Here is a 16,896-nt window from a genome sequence, read left to right as displayed (position 1 = left end):
ATCTTCAAAAATATTTATATTCTGTTTGTCCACAATTTTTATAATAGTTTTTTTTGCTTTGTTTTTTTTTTCAAACCAAAACTATTTCGCATCCAGGAACCGCTCAGCGTTTCAGGCGTTTTGATTGGATACAGCAGTCGATGATCCGCCCTTTCTTTCTTTTTTACTGATTTCCGAACAAATTTTCTATTTGCAATAAATGTTTTTATTTTGTAATATACGTGTAAACATATTTGTTACTTGTACAAAAAATGTCTTCAAAGGTTCTATTCATATCAATATTTATTGTAACATTTATTTATGTTTTATCATCCAATAGATGGCAGTGTTGGTTCTGAACTACAGCTCACCAAGAAGAAGTCTCATTGTTTCTATAGCAACAAATGCCTGCAGAGATTTAGTTGTCCGTGTGTGTGACTGTAAAATTGTTGTTGGTAATTTTCCTCCAAAACTAATTAGTAATCCTTTTGGGGAAGAAAATAACGAGCTTTCTTTATTCCCTAAATAATATGTAGTTAAAAGAATTCAGGTGTATTGCTTGGTGGTCGTGAAAAGTGATTGCTCTAGCTAGCATAGTGCTAATGTTTACGAGCTGTTAATCCGTAATGTCAGACTGGTATAACAGTGACACCGGAGAGGCTGTCTACCGTTCCCTGGATGCGATCAAAAATCTGCGGATAAGGTTATTATTTATTCACTTTGTGAAGTGTGAATCCTCACCAAATGTTATAAGCGAATACAATACTTGTCAATTTCATTGATAACGACATAGTGAACATTGGCTATACAAATAAACATGACTTGACTTGACTTGTTTACGACTAGACAGCACGTGGCACTCCAGGATAATTTGTTAAATGTGATTGATCTAATTTAAGGGTGACAATAAGGAGGGTGACCACGACAGCGACTCTTTCGCAGCAACTCCAGCAACAATTTCTGTCCCAACAAGATGGAGGAACCATTGAACTGGTACCGCTCTCTTCACAAGCCCAGCCTGGTGAGAAAAAATTTTCTGCATTTATTATGGTCATAAACCTTTCTTTGCATTAGGTGCCTCAACTTCATATTGCCTTTTCACCCTCACATCTTGAACAATAATAATGATAATACGTTTAAGTTAAAATGCTCCATTCAAGACACCCAAGGTGCCTACCTTGCACGGCTGACACCGCTATCGGTGTGTGAGTGTTTGTGTGAATGGGTGACTGTTAAGCACATTGTAAGGCGCTTCAGTGACTTGAAAATCACTATTTAAATTCAGACAATTTAAGGTCACTGTACACAGAATATAGAACACTGATGACAATAAAAACACATGAAAAAAAATAATAAACAGACAATAAATTATTATTTTTTTTAAATACACGTTTTAGACCCTGGCGGTGAACAATTAAGCCCTGGCAGGCAGTTAGGATTCTTACATCGTATAGGAAACACTGGTGTACTGTTGAGGATGACAACCAGACTCTTGACCTGAGGGGAGGGGAGGACTAAGAAGCTGTTGCTGGGGATGGACAGAAGGTGTCAACTTTAGAGTTGGTGAATTAGGTGTCAAGTAGGAATTCAGTTTTATTGCTGATTAATTTTAAAACATGATTTTATTTCTGAAAGGCAGGAGAGGTAGGGGGTTCCGAGTGTTAAGCTGGGTTTACAGAAAAGGTAGAGTTGGGTGTCGTCTGCAAAGCAGCCGAAATAAATGTTAATATTTAGTTTATCGTGTAGTGTCATGTCTAATCTCCTTGTAGAAGATGTTCACTACATTGTTATCAATGACAAAAAGGAAAATTCTTATTTAAGTGTTTTGTCACTAGGTGATAATGAGGAGGAAGTCATTGTTGGCTGGCAGGAAAAGCTTTTCAGTCAGGTAAAGCCTCCCTTCTCATTAAAACGACTCAGTGGATGCTGAGTTTCTGGTGAACGTTGTATGTCCACAGTACGAAATGGAGCTTTTCCAACTCGAGACGGCTTGTCAGAGCCCTTTGGACTGGCAGTACCACAAAGAGGTCACAGCCCTGACAAAAGGCAAGGGTCGGCAAAATCGCAGGATTTTTACATACACTGATTATGATCGCTACACCAACTGTCATCAGCTGCAGCAGATGGTGGGTTGTCAAAGCACTCTTTTTCAAGTAGTAAAAAATATTTCTAACATCATTATTTTTTCTACCTTATCTTGAAAGCAGCAAGGAAGCAATTTGCTGAACTCAAACAAGACAAAACCCACGTACCTGGCAGAGAGGATGGACACTGTGCGGCACCGAAGGCAGGACAGGCGAACCATGTAAGTGTGGAAGATTGTCTCTAAAGCACCACACACACCCGGGGCGATCCAAGTGTGACACCAATGGTGATCAACATTTTGGTTTTAGCGGCAGGTATGCTTTGGCGCTTTTTAAGGAAAATGGCGTTGCCCTTAACGCAACGAGTATCAAACATGTTTCATCATTTTGGAGCCCGGTCGCCAAATTACTCTCGCGTGCGAGATGCTCTTTGCCCAAACACTTGTTTTGTTTTGAGTGGCTACTAAACTTTTAACTTATCAGTAACTTAGGAGATTTAATAAAAAGAAAGAGCTCAACGGAGTACCTTTAGAACAGGTTTGATTTTTACATCTTCAGGGGTTTTCTATTGTCCTCTCCTGTTCTCCTTGCAGTTGTAAAACTCATTTATATATTCTTTCCTTATTTTGAGTGTCTACTAAGCAATAAACTTATCAAAAAATACGTACTACTTCTGTGCTGCAATCTGGCCGTATTCTCCATAGTATGGTTTATTGTGGGGGTGTCAAAAGTGCCCTGACGCTGTCATCTAGAAATATAAAAGACACACTACATTCTACGGGGCGTAGCCCTCATTCGTTTTCTCCTTTAGTCCAGTACTAAAAGGTACAATAGTATGTGCTCGTGGTCGTAATCCGACTCTGTAGTATTTGCCATTTTTATAGTCACATGATCAGAAAAAAATGTGACCTGGACAACTCTTGAGTCAGGCTGAAAACAGCGGCAGGTGTGCGGGAGACAGCAGCATAAGCATTCTGCAGCCATCAGTGTTGATTGCCAAACATGCCCCGCTTAAAGTGCCAAGTGTTTGCGGGGCTTAAGACCGACAGAAAAACAGAACCTCAGTGTGAGTTGAAATTACTTCATTTCTTTCTTACAGGGACTCGAATTTTCCTCAATCCAAGATCATCACCTGGGAGCCTAGCGACGACTTCAAGAGGAACAACCATGAGGTGAACAATGTCATGCAGACAATGCATGTCATGGGAGACCTTGGGCCTCCTGGAAGGTACTTACATAATTTTGCCTTATTAGTCTCCACCAAAAGATTTTCATACATTATTTTTATTTATTTTTCAGTTTAGGTAAAAAGGAGAATGAATTTATGCTCTTCACTGTCAAAACAGACAGCCACGGGACCATTATAGTGAAACCCGACTTCAACAAGGACCAAGAGCCATACAAGCAAGTTCACTAAAAGATACAATCCCCTGTTTTTTGCTGAGGTTTCATTTAAAAAATGTCTTGCAATAGTCAAAACCTGCAAATAAAAACATTTATTTATTTATTAGATATCAGTAACATATAATATTTATGAATATAACAACTATCGATCTAAAAATAAAAACACCGAATTGTAGTTGAATAAATGGTCGTTATTGTCATTAGACAATATTACCACAAAATTGGCGGGCATCTCCTTCCAGTGTAAGAAAGCGATGTAGAGAATAGCCGGCTAACTGCACACTAGCATTGATGAATCCTCGGATTGAGCCAGGTCTCCATGATGATTAAAATACAACAGTCACGAATGTATCGGTTTCCCACAACAACTAGAATCGGGGTAAGGGGCCTGGTGTTGGTGAGAGACAGGCTTGGCTGGTTGCTTATGAGAGTAGGTACATAACTGAAGCAATAGGCCGGACCTGCAGGCCCACTTTTGCTACCTATACTGACTCTGCCTCAGTCTCTTCCCGGACCAGATAACAATCCACGGAGCACCTGCTGGTGATCAGTATTTATTTGCAGTCTTCTGAATATCCTCAGAGTCCAACTTAATTGATGAATTTCTTTTCAATGTAACGAGCCACTAAATGTCTAGCTGTAGCTCTTCACGTTTGCTTAGGGTGGACAAACAGCCTTCCACAATCTGCCAATGTGATAGCATTTGCTGTGTGTTGTCTGCTGCAGAACACTATGCACGATAAAAATCTGTATCAAAACCACGAAAACCGTGATACAGCAAGGAACTACTAGTTTACTCAAAAAATATTTGATAACACTTATTGTTGTTTTACTTGTTGTAGGATAGCAACCGGTGGAACCAACAAAGAAATCTGGCATCTCAACATTGAGAATGTATCAGCAGTAATGAAATCAGAAGAAAAGGAAAGAGAGCAGCACTTATACAAAGATGTGAGTTCACTCCCAGTTTTTTTCACAAATCACAAGTGAAATGAACCAAATAAACATGTCAGCTTTTATAACATGAACAAAATTTTGCTCTGTTTGAATTTACAGCTTTATGTGAGGCACAGCGAATTCCCAAATAGTCTTGTTGGACATGACTTTGAAATGGTAAGTCAAATTCAAAAATTTACCTAGAAGTCAACTGTTAAGAGAAAAAAGTACTATTTGGCAAATGTCGTTTTTGTTTTACCTTAAAGTGACAGTGTGTAACAATTTATTGCAAGAGGTCGTTGCTCTTTAGAATGGGTTTGAAGTGTGTGCATTGGAATAAGACACACTATGGAAGCCTGAAGCATACAATTTCAAAGAATTCAGAAGATTACCTTAACATTGTTTTCATTGAAGAATGATGAATTTCAGTCAGTGAAAGCTGCGGTTTATCCTCACACGTGACCTGGGTACACCCGGAGAGGCTGAAAAGACCCAATTGCTAATATGCGTGGTTAGAGAAGGAAACAGTGGAAATTATTTGAAGTTGCCAGAATGACAAGACTTAGCGACCACATTTGGAGCTCGTATGTGAAAGTGTCCGTTATTTGCTTAAAAACACCACCGTGACATGCTCCATTTGAAAAATGGTTATTCGGGCTACCGTAGAACAAAGATGGAGGTCAAAGATGACAGCTTCCTCCTGTTGTGTAATAAAATTATGGTACCAATATCAAAACCTTAAAACACGTACATGAGAGAGTACATGAGCTTTTGCTTGTTACTAAAATTTATTTTATTTAAATAAATGAAGTGTTTTTGCACCTCTAAGGGTCATCATATAATTCACACTGGAGCTTTAATTTTTGCATGGAATGATGTGTGGGTGGATTTTTATTCTTAGAATATGATTTTTTTGTTTGGAAGAAAACGTTTTGTTTATTTGTCATATTTTTTTTTCAACTAATTGACAATTTTCTTCTAGCCTCCTGCAGGTGTCCTGCGGTACGTTATGAATGGAGAAATTGGTAAGGACTGCTCTGTTTTTTTTTTCGAGTTTATTGCATTGAGACTAAACTCCCTCCCTTTCTCTTTTTAGTTTCCGCTAAGGGATTTGACTATGATAATTTATATGTTCACTTTATAATGGAAATACCAAACAGTAAGTTACTTTTTTTACACTGACTTCTCGATCTTAAGTTTAAAATGTAAGGGTGTTATTTTGTGAACTAGACTGGTCCAGCTTGCCGATGCAGTCCCACTCAGGGGTTACGCACACCTCCAGGACCAAAGCATTAGGGAAGGTGAGTCCTTAATTTTAATCCCTTCCAAAAGCCAATACCACCCTGAACTCCTATGTAGTCAAGTCAAGTCATGTTTATCTGTATAGCTCTTTATCACAAGGAGTCTCAAAGGGATGCACAGACCACAGACTAGCTATCATTACACAATCCACTGATGTAAACCCTACACAGGGGCAAGGAAAAACTCAAAACCTCAACATGAGCATAATGCACTGTACAACTGCCACAGTAAAAATGCACACATTTATTATATATCATTGACTCATTCAGTGCCATAACTTATAAACATGTTTTCAGTAGCATTGTCCCTGAGTGCCAAAATGAAAAAATATGTTGTTTTTTGTTTGTTTGTTTTGTTTAAAAAAAACAAAAACTATTTTAAAGGGTTTGGTGCAACTCATCCGTAAGTATCAATTTTCTGGAAATGATTTCAGTATGAAAAATCAATAGTGGCCTGAGCACTTATTTGAGACATTTTGTGATTCAGGGCTTTACAAATAAATAGGGCCTGACTTGACCTGATCAGATTTTTGTCCACACATCAAGAAAGCCCCCACTTTCTGGTCTTGCTTTCTGGTCTTGCTTTCTGTATCCAGTAATTGAAGTGTGTAGGCGGGCTGGTATGGCAAGTATAGGCGTAGAGAAGCAGTGTGATGAGAGTAGCGAAGATTTGGATAAGTACAGACACCTAACGCTTTGAGCTATTTTCTCTCTGGAAAGTCCCTTCGTCATCGTCAGGTCAGAGAGGGGGAACGTTTCGTGCATGTCCGGAGTAATGTGATCGCTGTGGTGAATGAAACTCTGTGATCACTTTACTGGAAAAATCGGAACCTGAAAAGTTCTTATAAAGTTTAGGCCTAAGTTTGGTGTTCTCGCAATAAAAATATATTTTTCAAGCAAAGTGAGTGCCCTTGTGTTTACGGAAAGCATTATTTCGATATTGGCGGCAACGCAAATGCAAAAAAAAAAAAACACACAGAAGTTGAAGTTTAAAAAAGCACCGAATTGAAAATTCTTCTTGAGATGCACCCTTTCACAAAAGGCCGTCTTTCTCAGAAGTTTTCTCGGAAACGGGTATTTTTAAGAAACTTTGCAACCTTAAACTGTTGTTTACTAAACAATGGCTATAAACATTCATCCATCCATTATATGCACTGCTTATCCTCTGTAGGGTTGCGGGGGTGCTGGAGCCCATCCCAGTCATCTTCGGGCAGTGGGCAGGGTACACCCTGTACTGGTTGCCAGCCAGTTGCAGGGCACATAGGGACAGACCATTTGCTCGCTCATTCACATCTAGGGACAATTTGGACCGGTCAATTAACCTGACATGCATGTCTTTGGAATGTGGGAGGAAACCGGAGTGCCCGGAGGAAACCCACGCAAGCACGGGGAGAACATGCAAACTCATGATCTCAGAACTGTGCTGCAGACGCGTTAACCACTCAGCTGCTGTGCCGCCTAGCTAGAAACATATTTTTCAACAATCAGTCAAAATGGCAAAAATTGGCTGGCATCGGCATTTCCCATTAGAGAGAAACGTCATTGAATGAGTTAATATATTGTTTTTTAACATTTCTATCCTTTTACACATGTTTGTTTGCCTTTTTTAATTTGTTGTAATTGGACTGAAAGGAGAATCCCCCCAATTTCTTTAAATGTGTATAATGACAATAAGGGCCATTCATTCATTCATACAAGGTAGACAAATTCCCGAGTGGCACGACGCTGATATTTTGCTTGCTGCCAACAGGACAACGTTGCATACTTTTCCTACCCTTTCACCTTCGAAGCCTTCTACATGAGTGAGAAAGAGAACAAGGGTTTGTGTCGGGATACATTTTAGTTGCCTATGCATTGATGACGTCGTTATAAACATTTCCTGTCATTGCAGAATCCGGTCCCCAGTGGCCTGTACTGTATTTCAAGGTTCTTTCTTTGGACTCGTGGCAGCGATATCGAACTGAAGGCTATGGCTACCTGCTGTTTCCTTACACACCTGGTATGTAAAACAGGCGTTTAAAGGACTTCTTCGAATGTACGGTACCTTACGTGTTGACTTTCCGTGGCGCTTTTCTATGAGATCTATTAGCATTAGGAACATTATGCCCTAAAGCCCCAGTGTTTATTATATAGTAAGAGTAAGTGGTGTAAAATCTGTTTTTTTTAATCAAAAGTAGGGTGCAGGATTTGAAAACTTTGTAACTTTCTGCCTCAGTCTCCTGACTTAGTCATGATTGCAGCCTGTTCATGATATGAATGCAAATACATGCATATCTTACTCGAATAAACTCTTATCTATTCAACTTTTTGGGGGTTTGGGTTGGTGTTTTGACTCCACTAAAAGCAGGCCTTTTCGTACTTTCACCGTTTTCATACTCCACTGACGAATGCATATTTTTTAAAAACTGCAATAACCAGCATGATTTCTCTCTCCAGCACTTCCCTAAGCCCCCTTTCCTCGAATCTAATGTATTCCTTCCAAACACCTATAATATAAGTAAGATAAAAGCAGAAAGGCGCAATGGAAAAGAAAGCATAAGACTCATTTGACTCAGTAAGGCAACATTTTTATTAGGAAAATTTTATTTTTATTTTAAACTGTTCAGGGTAAACTCAAGCGACGCACTCTACCTTTAATCAAAACAGTATTGTTCAAAAAAGTAAGCAAAAAACATCTCATACAGATGATTTTTTAAAGACATTTTTAATTATTTAAACAACTTCAGACGCTTTGACATATTTTGCCACCATCTTACTACTAAGGAAGCTAAAATGACTATTTTGCAAAAGTAGCTTGTTACGGTGCTGCTTCTTTATCACTTAACAGACAATTGCCTTTACCAGCTGGTCACCGAGTCCTATGATATAGACATCTGGCACTTTTTCTACTGTTTCCTTCTTTTCCACTTGGTTGCAAGCTATAGCTTGCCGATAGCCACTATTGTTACTGAATTGATTTGTTTCTATTGCCATTGTTATCAACGTTTTTGAAACTTTTCATTAAATGAGATTAGACATGGCACTTCAGGGTAAACATGTAATAAAGACTTTAAAAAGAAAAATGATAAAATACTCTCATGTTAACTATGCAAACATATTTACAACGTATTGCTTAGAGACTGGCCGAAGTTAAAATGATAAAGCAATAAAAAAGAATAGTGCATCTTTTCAATGGTGCATTGAAAAGAAGTGCAATAACAATTAGCAGCAACAAAAATCCCCAAATAAACCGCAAAATAATTTTTTCACAATTTTGTGCAATAACATAATGCAGAAGAATAAAAAAGTTGCAAGTTGTATGTTTTCACAGTTTATTAGCAATGTGCAAATGCGTTTTAGCTTCTCCATGAAAAAAAGTTTGCTTTGTCCTTCGTCCCACTACTAGCCGTTAGTTAGCCAGTCACACAAGCTCTGACCAAATCCAGCTTTCCGCTCTTTTCAGTCCCTCCGGATGCATACAGCCTGCTTGTTTTTTTATTGTCGCTGGTGGGGATTAACAACAGATTGTGAATTTTGCGAAACAGTATCCTCTGGGCTTCCATAGTGCGTCTTCTACAAATACACACACTTCAGCTCCATTCTAAGCTACAATGACATCTTACTGTTCTCAGCTCAGGGATGCTGCTGGAAATGTGAATTTCCCTTCGGGGATGAATAATGTATCTATCTATCTATCTATCTATCTATCTATCTATCTATCTATCTATCTATCTATCTATCTATCTATCTATCTATCTATCTATCTATCTATCTATCTATCTATCTCTCTCTCTCTCTCTCTCTCTCTCTCTCTCTCTCTCTCTCTCTATCTATCTATCTATCTATCTATCTATCTATCTATCTATCTATCTATCTATCTATCTATCTAGTGGTGAATCATTTCACACTCCCACTTTAAGGCATGGTTGACACTGCTTGATTTTGTGCAGTATGTTGTTGCCACCTAGAAGTAGATGTTGGAAGAATATTATCTCTACGAATAAGAAATGTTTTCAAGAAAATCGACTAAGATTTCGTAACTCAAGGTTCCATTGTCTTTAGATGAATAAACTGTAAATGGTCAATTTTGGCATTGGGGCACCATTTCTTTGCTTGAAAACGTTACATAATAATGTATCCGTTTTATAAAATTATGTATGCTTCACACGCAGGAAAACACACGCTGACTTGTGACACATGGAGACCCCTTCAAGCAGGCACGGTCTCAACCTTAAGGCGCTTCTTCATTGGAGGTTCCCCAGAATTGGAGGACCTCAGCTACGTGAGGATACCGGGACATTTTAAGGTAAAATTTTTGCACAGATATTTTATGTTTATTGTGTTTCTATTTATTTCTCTCATTAGTGTATCGCCTTTCTTTTTTATCTTATTTTTTGGGGTCTTTTATTAAATATTTATTCTGGAGTGTCATGTCAAATCTCATTGTGAACAATGTGCACTACTTTGTAATCAATGGCAATACAGACGCTCGCCTACTTACGACCATTCGACTTAAGTAAAACGGTAGATATGATCATTTTTTTCGGGTTGTCAAAAAATATCCCGACAATGCTGTAAGTCAGATTTTGTATTGTTGTGCACCTTTTTCCGGCTGTGCGAGGTCACCCAGTATCCACCCCGAAGAAGAAATCCGGCTTCTACTTCCTAGTTCGTGTGTAAACATAACAATGTGTACTGTATCTCCAGCGCGCTAAGAACTTTGACATTTTTATTGTTTAATATCTTGTGCTTCCATTCAATATGGTTGGTGTAAAGTGTAAAGAAGAGTCAAGCCGTTTCTTTTAAAATAAAAGTTGAATAAGAAAGCTTGATGGTCGAAACGATTTTTTTCGGCCACTTTTTACCACGGAGGAGGACCTCTTGAAGCGCATCTTCCAAAAGTAAGTTAAACTCAACTTTATTTATCTTTATAGAGCATATTATTTTATGAAATGTTTCTTTTTTTAAACTATATAGGTTACTTATACAAGCCTCAAACATACTTCTATAAACCGTAAACATACAAAATATAGCACTGAAGCAACTTCAAATTCAAACAAATTCAACTTACGAACGATTGTCCGGAACCTGTCTCATTCGTAAGTAGGGCAGCATCCGTAAAGTAGTTCACAGTCCAATTCTGTGTGTCTAAAAGGTATTTATGCCAGAAAATGAAGAGTTACCGGAAAAAGAAGAAGATGGTAATTCTAAAAACTTAACAATGTGTCCACCAAACAACCAATCCATGTATAAGCACTTGTCTTCACTCATTCACTGCCCGCCCAGTTAAAATGAATCTTTGATGTCTGCATAGCAGCAGACAGGAGAACTTTACAGAGAATCATCAACACAGCCCAGAAAAATATTGGCTGCTTTCTGCCAAATTTGGAGGAATATTCTTTTTCCTCAATGTTTTCTTTAAAGTATGTTACTACATCTATATTCTGGAGTGTCACGTCTTATTTCATTTTAAATTCATTTTAACTACGTTGCAATCAATGACAATAAAGTATATTCTATCCTTTTTAGGGAGAGAGACTAAGCCGCTTTGGATTTTGTACAGAATCTTCAGGAAGTGTCACTTTTAATCTTCACTGCATTCAACAGTCCAGGTGAGTGCCTGTTGTGCTAATTACTGTACTGAAAGACACTCATCTTTACAGGTTTTACTTCAAATACAGTGATACCTCAGAGCTCAAAACGACTGTTTTTTTTAAAAATCAATATTTGACCCCAAATTTGAAGTCATTTTTGCTTTGTTATTTGAAAAAAAACGGAACATTTGGCATAAGCGACCGTCTTGGCTACTCTTGCATAATTTTGAGAGAGATCATCAGTCCGACAAAACGTGTTGCAAACTTATTGAGATTTAGAGCGCTGAAAGTCTCAATCTCAAAGTTATTGAGAAAGGGAAGGAAAGGAAGAAAACTGTGAGAACAAACAGCGCCTTGAAGAAGGAAACGATTGCAAAATACGAGAATAGTGTACCATGCCATGAAACCGCTGCACGAAGGTATAGTGAATGCATTGAAACAGTTTTATACTTTTATTTTCAAGCTCAGTTTGGATCTGGAGCAGGATGCAGATTTTTTGTTCTCAATAAAAGAATTTTAATCTCAAATTTTTAGTTTTTTTTCTCGGTATAATTTATTATATTAGTTAATCATAATTGTATTAAGTGTATCATTCCACCGACATTAGTAACCTACCCTACATGTTTTAACCACGGATGACAAGGGATATTTTCTAAATAGCACACAATGGGGGGAAAAGATTTTTATGTTTGGCAATAAATGTGTTAAATGGTTGTTTTAACAGTGGAGTGATTGCAGTTTTGCACATGAACCAACACCACTCTATACAAACTCAACACTTCCTTCTAGTGGCTGGAGAGAGCATTTGGTTTGCATTTATTTTGAAAAAATCATAACTTTTGATGGAAATTACCTTTTTGACATACTCTGAAATTTATGGAAGGCTGCATTAAATCATCCAAAGGGCCGGATCATGCCTGTTATTATGTTAAATACTTATATATATACATTTGAATAACTACTGGTGTCTAGGTACACATTTACCTCATATTTTGGGTATTTATTGTTTTTCAGGTTACCCCTTTTTAATATTATTTTGAACACTTTGTAGTGCGTAGTGATATATAAAAATAAATAACATTGCATTGTATGAGGTTCAAAACCAGCTACCAGCCTTTCTGTGCGGAGTTTGCATGTTCTACCCGTGCTTGCGTGGGTTTCCTCCGGGCACTCCGGTTTCCTCCCACATTCCAAAAACATGCATGTCAGGTTAATTGGCTGGTTCAAATTGTCCCTAGGTGTGAATGAGCGAATGAGTTGTCTGTCTCTGTGTGCCCTGCAACTGGCTGGCAACCAGTTCAGGGTGAACCCTGCCCACTGCCTGAAGATAGCTGGGATGGGCTCCAGCACCCCCGTTACCATACTGAGGATAAGCGGTGCAGATAATTGATGGATGGATACATTGTATGGGGAAAAATGTTTCTGCATGCAAACAATTCAATAGTCGAACACAAATCCTGAACGGATTTTTGTCGATTACAGGGGGGTCACTGTATTTCTAATGAAATATATCTTCCAGGTCATTTGTGGATTCCAACAGAGCGAGGAAAAAAAGACAAAACGCTTATGACCTGGCCCAAGGATTTCATCATCAGGATACTCTGTTAAGCACCATGGGTAAGCCAGAGAGGAAAAAATATGATCATGATGTAATACTAATGATATGCACATTCTTCAATTATGTTGCTGTTTGATTCCATCAGAGGCATTTCAACGGGCCAGAAGAAAAATGCAAGAGGTCCGGGAAAGTCTACCAATCGACTTCATCGCCTCTGTTTCTCAAATCCAAATATGATCGGTTTGAGATATTTTTATAATGTTAACGAGAGAAGGCATACTCTTTAGTTTTGTATTCGCTTCATTTTTGAACACAGTTTTTTTATGCATTTAACTTTACAAAGGATGATTAAAAAACAGTTCCTGATATTTTGGTTTGATTTTTGTGCTCAGCTTCGTATGTTAACACAATACATGCCAACCTATTGACATTCAAAAGCGATAGATTTTATCATGCACTTTGTTAAAAACTTAACATGTGCAGAACTAAAACCGGAAGTGGCAAACCTTTATCCAAACAGGAATCCAATGCAATCGTTGAAGTGGTTTAAACACGCACAAAGACTTACTCTTGCTTCGAAATAAAGCAGCCGTGGACTAAAATACTAGTATCAATATTTTGTTGTTGTTTAAATTGTAAAAAAAAAAAAATCGTTTTTTTTTTATTTTTTTTATTTTTTATTTTATTTTTTTTAATTGGAATGCGTTTTAAGGGGCAAAAAACAGTGGTCTAATGTGTTAAGCAGTAGTGTTGGCAGGTATGTAACACTATAACTGAAAAAGAGGACAATAAATAATTGTGAATAAATATTGAATAGTGGAATTCAAATATTGGATTTATGAAGCTTTTTGAAATGGATATCTACAAGGTTTTCAAAATGATAACATGTTTTCAATAAGTGTCAGAGGAAAAATGTTTTTCTGGGGTTGCAAACTTTTTTGAAAACGAGCTACTTTTTTCTTACTTATTAGTGCAAAGTTTGATATACATTTCTAAAATAATAGGTTGTTATGTTCTTACTAAGTAGGTTGTAATCATTGGAAGTAGGGTTAAAATGGGCTCTGTCTACCACTTTTGCACCTGCATTGTATAAAAGCATTACCAAATCATACGCTCCTTTTGAAAATCATTTTGGAACAATTGATCATGTATTTAAAGACACAGATTTTGTCATTTTTTATGCCTGTGAGAAATTAGTAATGTGTCGTTTGCAAATATAATGGCTCGTTTTTTTTTCTTATTTTGTTAAAGGCACAGGGAATTGGTCAATATGCTGGGTGTTGTGTCTGTGTCTAGAGTAGGGAGGGGATGCAATTCAGTGACCAAAAATAAATGAGTCAAACCAAGAAAATGAGCCAAATCCGGAGTCATTTGTATGATAATTACACATTATAATTCAGATTATTTGCTTATTTTTTAGGGATTCTGTGTTGTTTTGGTCTAAAACATTATTGTTGAAGTGTTATTAGTTTTAAAGTTTATAGTTTTTATAGTTTATAAAACTGAGAAGTTGATGATTTGCATTTTTTTTACAGGGATTCTGTGTTGACTTTACGGTTGCGAAGTAAAAAAATGGAATGTGTAAATTTAATTAAAGTGAAAAATAATGATATAGTAGAATAATACTGTACATTTGTTAAAATTATTATTTATTTATTTTATGCTTAAATTCACGTTTTTATTGGTAATATATGGATTAAATCAGGGGTCTCCAAAGCCCCCTAAGAACACCCGAGCAGCCAAGGGACAGGTTCTGAAAATAAAGGGGTCTTCGTGTTTGACTTAACTTCTAATAAGTACAACCCGGCAATAATAAAGTAACAACATAGTAATAACATAAGTTGTTACTTTAAAAATCTCTCAAAATGGTAGCCCGTTATGCCAATCAGTTAGACCTAAGATTTATGGCCCGAGCCCGAGCCCGAACCCGAACCCGAGGCAATTTCGGGCCGGGTCGGGCCTGAAATGTCAGTCAAACGGTCGGGTCGGGTCGGGTTCGGTCCTGCTTTTTTTTTTTTTTTTTTAATTAATTAATAATTATAAATATATGTTCATTAAAAATATATACTTAAACTATGTATGGATACTAGACCAAGGAATATAGTAAATCAAATAAATATTATTTGTGTACAATTAGTTGTGATTGCGGAAATCATAGCGTACAGTGACGTTGGTGACTTTTCCATCCGCATTAACAAACGCATTTTGTAAAATACGATCGCGCTTTATTGTTTAAATAAACGCGTTATATAGACTAGAATCTCCCAATTATTATAATTAGCTCGCTTTATTTTGTTTTTAAGCGTATTATATAGAATACGATCGCTTTTGTCGGAAGCGTACATTGACGTTGGTGACATTTTCATCCACGTTAAAAAACGCAATTTGTAGAATACGATCGCGCTTTATTGTTTAAATAAACGCGTTATATAGACTAGGATCTCCCAATTATTATAATTAGCTCGCTTTATTGTTTTAATAAGCGTTTTATATAGAATACGATCAGAGGGGGGGGGGGGGGGGGGGGGAATTTGCATAGGAGTCGGAAAAGGGCACAACACGTCAACACCCCCTGAATGAAAGTGCTGCGCTAAAATCTTAAAGACGTACTACTACTGCTGCTGTGGATTATGGCCCAATGATCTAGAGGTAAGATTTATGGCCCGAGCCCGAACCCGAACCCGAACCCGAGGCAATTTCGGGCCGGGTCGGGCCCTGAAATGTCAGTCATACGGTCGGGTCGGGTCGGGTTCGGTCCTGCTTTTTTTTTTTTTTTTTTTTTTTTTTTTTTTTTTTTTTTTTTAATTAATTAATAATGTGTTAAATGTTCATTAAAAATATATACTTAAACTATGTATGGATACTAGACCAAGGAATACTTGTTATAAAATAAATAATTTGGATAAAACGGAGAAGGAGCTGTAATCGCTATTTTTCCGACTCCTATGGAAATTCCTCCCCCCCTCCGATTTTAAATGAAAAAAACAACAATTTGTTTACACCGCGGGATCCAATGCAACCAGGGTTTCATTCACAATAAAAAAGACATTACGTACGGATATTATAGTAAATCAAATGAATATTATTTGTGTACAATTAGTTGTGGTTGCGGAAATCATAGCGTACAGTGACGTTGGTGACTTTTCCATCCGCGTTAAAAAAATGCATTTTGTAAAATACGATCGCGCTTTATTGTTTAAATAAACGCGATCTCCCAATGATTATAATTAGCTCGCTTTATTTTGTTTTAAAGCGTATTATATAGAATACGATCGCTTTTGTCGGAAGCGTACATTGACGTTGGTGAGATTTTCATCCGCGTTAAAAAACGCAATCTGTAGAATACGATCGCGCTTTATTGTTTAAATAAACGCGTTATATAGACTAGGATCTCCCAATGATTATAATTAGCTCGCTTTATTGTTTTAATAAGCGTTTTATATAGAATACGATCAGGGGGGGGGGGGGGGGGGGATTTGCATAGGAGTCGGCACAACACGTCAACATCCCCTCTCAATGAAAGTGCTGCGCTAAAATCTTAAAGGCGTACTACTACTGCTGCTGTGGATTATGGCCCAATGATCAAGTCGTCAAAATGACGGACGCCTTTAAATGTTTTCGCTACCTCAAAAAAAAAACCGTCAATGACAGATTGCAGTGCAGACACAGAAATATAAAAGATGTAAATGTTTATACAGTTTTATTTAACTTAGGCCTAGATGTTGTAACAAAAGGCAGAGTTTAATTTGTTATCATAAATCACCCCTCCTTATAAATAAAATATGTAATTTCGGGCCCCCTCGGGCCGGGCCAGCAAATCCAGTTAATTAGTCGGGCCGGGTCCGGGTCGGGTTTAATACCCCCCGGGCCTGCGTCGGGTTCGGGTGCTTTTTTTGGGCCCGATCTTACCTCTACAATGATCAAGTCGTCAAAATGACGGACGCCCTTAAATGTTTTCGCTACCTCAAAAAAAAAAAAACCGTCAATGACAGATTGTCGCTTAATGTAACATCTGCAGTGCAGACACAGAAATATAAAAGATGTAAATGTTTATACAGTTT

The 16,896-nt window shown here is 37.5% G+C and overlaps 1 protein-coding gene across 2 annotated transcripts; it reads left to right on the top strand.

Moving 5' to 3' along the window:
- Window positions 1-371: 371 nt before the first annotated feature.
- mks1 (MKS transition zone complex subunit 1) lies at window positions 372-13,203 on the top strand. Of its 2 annotated transcripts, none has more exons than XM_088321009.1 (18): window positions 372-682; window positions 879-1,000; window positions 1,815-1,867; window positions 1,938-2,105; window positions 2,187-2,284; window positions 3,163-3,291; window positions 3,363-3,467; window positions 4,310-4,418; window positions 4,524-4,580; window positions 5,386-5,428; window positions 5,500-5,562; window positions 5,634-5,704; window positions 7,455-7,524; window positions 7,596-7,703; window positions 9,856-9,989; window positions 11,213-11,295; window positions 12,797-12,894; window positions 12,981-13,203. In XM_088321009.1, exons 1-18 carry the CDS (start codon window positions 606-608, stop codon window positions 13,070-13,072), a joined length of 1,680 nt encoding a protein of 559 aa, XP_088177135.1. In that variant the 5' UTR covers window positions 372-605; the 3' UTR covers window positions 13,073-13,203. The 2 variants fall into 2 exon arrangements, with proteins under 2 accessions (XP_088177135.1, XP_088177134.1); XM_088321008.1 differs by having other exon boundaries at window positions 2,184-2,284.
- The last annotated feature ends 3,693 nt before the right edge of the window (window positions 13,204-16,896 follow it).

This window comes from Urocampus carinirostris, chromosome 17 (assembly GCF_059441175.1).
Source record: "Urocampus carinirostris isolate Australia breed hairy pipefish chromosome 17, RoL_Ucar_1.0, whole genome shotgun sequence".
In the NCBI taxonomy this organism is placed as follows: domain Eukaryota; kingdom Metazoa; phylum Chordata; class Actinopteri; order Syngnathiformes; family Syngnathidae; genus Urocampus; species Urocampus carinirostris.
This window is presented reverse-complemented; position numbering and strand designations above follow the sequence as displayed.

Coding starts and splice junctions, on each gene's coding strand:
- mks1 (XM_088321008.1), top strand. CDS start 606: ATGTCAGACTGGTATAACAGTGACACCGGAGAGGCTGTCTACCGTTCC. Junction 683..878: donor ATCAAAAATCTGCGGATAAG/GTTATTATTTAT, acceptor ATCTAATTTAAG/GGTGACAATAAGGAGGGTGA. Junction 5,705..7,454: donor GGACCAAAGCATTAGGGAAG/GTGAGTCCTTAA, acceptor TGCTGCCAACAG/GACAACGTTGCATACTTTTC.